At 36.7% G+C, this 4,418-nt stretch overlaps 1 protein-coding gene across 1 annotated transcript; it reads left to right on the top strand.

Moving 5' to 3' along the window:
• The first annotated feature begins 3,302 nt into the window (after nt 1-3,302).
• LOC133881066 (major pollen allergen Aln g 1-like) lies at nt 3,303-4,108 on the top strand. Its single transcript, XM_062320033.1, has 2 exons — nt 3,303-3,560; nt 3,713-4,108. The coding sequence occupies exons 1-2, from the start codon at nt 3,377-3,379 to the stop codon at nt 4,009-4,011; spliced, it is 483 nt and encodes a 160-aa protein (XP_062176017.1). The 5' UTR covers nt 3,303-3,376; the 3' UTR covers nt 4,012-4,108.
• Nucleotides 4,109-4,418: the final 310 nt, after the last annotated feature.

Genomic DNA, 4,418 nt, shown 5'->3' with positions numbered 1-4,418 from the left:
GTTGCTTGAAAGAATTAGTTTTTACAGAAACAGATGTTAGAGAATATATGTTAGAAACTATATTTCCTATATTGATAGGAAATATAATATATTAATATTGTACGGTACTTTCATTTTATAAGTTTGATTGGAATTAGGTTTGATGGTAATCAAATCAATCAGATTTGATTACCATTTTTACCTATCTCAATTCTCCTCTAAATAGGAGTATTTTGTATTGTAAATCAATCAAGTAATAAGAGCATAATGTAGCCCTTTGAGTTTTATTCTGTGGACGTAAGTCATATATCGAACTATATAAAATTGCTTGTCTCCATTTTATTATTTCCGTTTTTGTCTTTATTTTTCCATTTCCAATGGTCTTGTTAATTTTTTTTGTTTTGTTTTCTTGTATTTCATTTTGTTCTTGATAGTCAATATTTTGCATATCTCCCCACCTTCATCCCACGCCACCACAATCGTGCCATCAGTCCACTTTTGTCAACCACATCAACAACAACCTTCTCAGTCGTGATGTTTTGTATCCGGACACAACCCGGCAATTGTGACTCCATCACCATATCAGAAGCCGTACCACCCCCACCGAAAGCCACGTCGGATCCACCAAGCAGCCCTCTAGTGATCTGCGCCACTAGCATCCCATAAAGATCCACCAGGTTCATCCGCTTCTCAACCACCATCCACTGCAAATCCATCCACCACCAATCCACCGAGACTTCCTCGCCGGAAACCGCCCAGCTTCCTCTCCTGAGAACCACCTTGTGCATCTTCTCCTCCATTAGTCCACCGCCATACAAGGCTGTGCCGTCAGCCATCGCCCAATCCTCGAGCACCTTGTGGATCTCCTTGGTTCACCATGCTGTATCAATGCCTGCTCTGGAGGCTAGGCGTAAGTTCTTATTTTCCTTGGTTTAAAGTGAACCGGTCAAACCCTAAAGATTGTAAGGGAGACGACGAAAAAAAAAAAGAAAAAAAAGGGAAGAAACCGAGAAAAGAAAAGGAAAGCAAAATTCTCGCTAAAAAAAAAAAACCAAGAAAAAAAAATCCAAAAGAGGCCAAGTTCCCATATTATTTTGGCCATTTGTTGGCCTATTATTTTGGTCAATGTTGGTCAAATTGTTGACCTCCCATCGTTTAGTCTTTGTGGTATTGTTTAAAACTCATGCTAATTTCAGCCCATAGTTGGCTATCATTTTGGCCTATAGTTGGCCCGGCCATTCTTTTGGCATTTGTGATATTGTTTTAAACCCATGCCTTGTTTAGCCCATAGTTGGCTTTGATTTTAATTGGCTCATAGTTAGCCTTTTAAAATTTATGGCGCATCTCTCATCATCGTCGCTGATCACCTCCAGTCAACGCCATCAACCGTAGTCGATCGTTGTCATCTCCAAACGAAGAAGAAGAATTTATTGCAAACTCAAGCTTCTATAATCCTTACACCTTGAGTTTTGGGGGGGGGGGGGGGGGGGGGGAGATGTTAGAGAATATATTTCCTATATTGAAAGAAAATGTATTATATTGATATTGTATGTTACTTTCCTTTTATAAGTTTGATTATAAGCAGATTTGATGGTAATTAAATCACTCAGATTTGATTATCATACTTATCTATCTCAATTCTCCAATAAATAGGAGTATTCTGTATTGTAAATCAATCAAGTAATAAGAGCATAATGTAGTCATTTGGGTTTTAGCTTATGAACGTAGGTTATAGACCGAATTACGTAAAACTTCATGTTTCTATTTTATAATTTCCAATTTTATTTTTATTTTTCCATTCGATTATGTTTTCTTTTGACAGGGGTTGTTTGGGTGAAAAAAAAAAAAAGAAGTCTTTTGCAGGGAAAAAAAAAAAAAAATGTGTGTTAGAGGAGGCGTAGAGGCTTCGTACAAGCAAAGAGAGAAATAAAAAGAAAAAGAAAAAAAACAGGTCTGTGTGTAGAAGCTTCGTACAAGAAGAAGAAGAAGAAGAAAAAAAAAAGGACTTGTTAACTTCCATCAATCTGAAATGCCAAGCATCATGTGAGTTTGTTGTTCATGAGAGATCCTCAAGAAGGGTTTCGTACGTTAGCTTGGCCAAGCATTAGCATTACAAGGAGACGTTTTCTACAAGCAAAGATAGAAAAAGAAGAAGAAAAAGATAAAACAGGTTTGTCCGTCTGTGCATGGGTTTGGACAAGAATGAATTAAAAAAAAAAAAGAAAAAGAAAAAAAAGGCTTGGTTAAGAAAACGAAGGGAGTAAACTCAGTAAAGTAAAAAGAAATTGAGTAAAGTCACGGAAAAGTGGCTTTTTGGTAGACGGCGTCAGTTTTTTGCTTTAAATTCCTTTGATTGCTTTTGGACCCTTAACGCATGTCACAGCTGCGCAGTCAGCAGATATGTGAAAGTCTACCGCATACAAGCTAGATATATAATTATAATGGTAATGAAAGATAGTAAAAGAAAAAAAGGAAAAAAAAAAATAATAATAATAAAAAATTCACTATTTATAACTTCTAATCTTTCGTCATTTTTTAATCATAACTGCAAACTTTAAAAAGTGTCAATTTAAGATTTTCATTTTTTAATTTCAACCATTCCATGCAAAGTCAACGTTAAATCAAACAATTAGCGAGTAAAATGTCTCTTATACTCTTAAGATGTTTATAAAATTTCAAAAATACCTTGATATAATAATTAAAAATTATTTTTTTAAAAAAAAAATAAAATAAAGTCTGACCTGCCGTGGGTCAAAAGTGACCCACGACGGGTCACAAGTGACCTACCAGGAGTCACAAATTGGGTTTCATTTTTGTTAAGATATAATATTGAATTAGGACAGAATGGTTAAAATAGAAAGATGAATATTTTAAATTGACACTTTTTAAAATTTGATGTTATGATTATAATTGTAAATGTCAAAAAAAAAAAAAAAAAAAAATCAGAAATTGTAAGTAAAGTTTTGAAATATATATATGTATTAGCGGTGCCAAATTCTAAGTGGTTGCAACCCGACCAGGAATGGTCAATTAGAATGACGCATATCATGAAGCCTCTTTCAGATTTGATGGACAAAATTGAAGCTGAAGCCCTGGTGTGGATGAAAGGATGGTGGCAGCCATCGCTGAATGGAATTAAGTGAACTTCTTCAGTCCTTTCTTTTGGCTAAACAACAAATTCTGTGTTGAATACTTTTTCAGGTGTAAGTGGGGACATCCGAGATCGAAGAGAATGAAATTGGTCAACAAAGGGGGCATTGTCACAAAAGGTAGCTTTCAGGCTCAGTCTATAAATGCCAAGCTCCCCAACTCAAAAAACGCACCAAGTTCAATCAATCCTGCAACTCCTCTTCGTACGTAGTTTTCCTTTTATCAAGTCCAAAAGTCTTTGTTTATCATGGGAGTTTTCAATTACGAGGCTGAGACCCCCTCCGTTATCCCAGCGGCTAGGCTGTTCAAGGCCTTTATCCTTGATGGCGATAACCTCATTCCAAAGGTTGCACCTCAAGCTGTTAGCAGTGTTGAGAACATTGAAGGAAATGGAGGGCCTGGAACCATCAAGAAGATCACCTTTCCCAAAGGTTAATTAATTATAAGTTTATGTCCTAATCTCCATATCGCATCTTTTGTTTTGCATCATTCGTAGCATCATATATATATATATATATATATATAGAATATTGAATAAAAGAAGTAACATGTGCTTTTCTATATATTTGTGTATATCCTTCAGGCAGCCCTTTCAAGTACGTAAAGGAGAGAGTTGATGAGGTTGATCACGTAAACTTCAAATACAGCTACAGCGTGATCGAGGGTGGTGTCGTGGGCGACAAACTGGAGAAAATTTGTAACGAGATCAAGATAGTGGCAGCTCCTGATGGAGGATCCATCTTGAAGATCAGCAACAAGTACCACACCAAAGGCGACCATGAGATGAATGCAGAGCAGATTAAGATTGGAAAAGAAAAGGCCGAGGGACTTTTCAGGGCCGTTGAGAGCTACCTCTTGGCACACTCTGATGCCTACAACTAAATACTGCTTAATTTCGATCGGCTTGCATGTGTTTTTGTCTAGCCATAAATACTGCTTAATTTCGGCTTGCTAATAAAAGAGCTTGCGCTTGTGATCATCTGGTTGCTGGAGATGTTATGTTGTAACTCGGAAGAATGCAAAGCAACCACTAATTTGCATCCATACAAACACTACAAAATTTTTTACAATTGGACGCGCGTCTACAGTATCGGTTACTGTAGACACGCGTCCAATTAGACACGTGTCTTATAAAAGACGTGTTTAATTGTACCATCTTCACAATTGGACGTGTGTATTTAATACACGTGTATTTGAATACACGTGTCAAATCTGACACGTGTATGCAAATACACATGTCAAATTGTGCAGTTAATGACTTCCACATCTGACACGTGTCTCACGCGTGT

The sequence above is a fragment of the Alnus glutinosa genome, chromosome 1, assembly GCF_958979055.1.
Source record: "Alnus glutinosa chromosome 1, dhAlnGlut1.1, whole genome shotgun sequence".
NCBI classification, from domain to species: Eukaryota; Viridiplantae; Streptophyta; class Magnoliopsida; order Fagales; family Betulaceae; genus Alnus; species Alnus glutinosa.
This window is presented reverse-complemented; position numbering and strand designations above follow the sequence as displayed.

Excerpts from the sequence above, each read along its gene's own strand:
- LOC133881066 (XM_062320033.1), top strand. The coding sequence starts at position 3,377 with ATGGGAGTTTTCAATTACGAGGCTGAGACCCCCTCCGTTATCCCAGCG. Across the intron at positions 3,561-3,712 it reads GAAGATCACCTTTCCCAAAG|GCAGCCCTTTCAAGTACGTA; the intron begins GTTAATTAATTA and ends TATATCCTTCAG.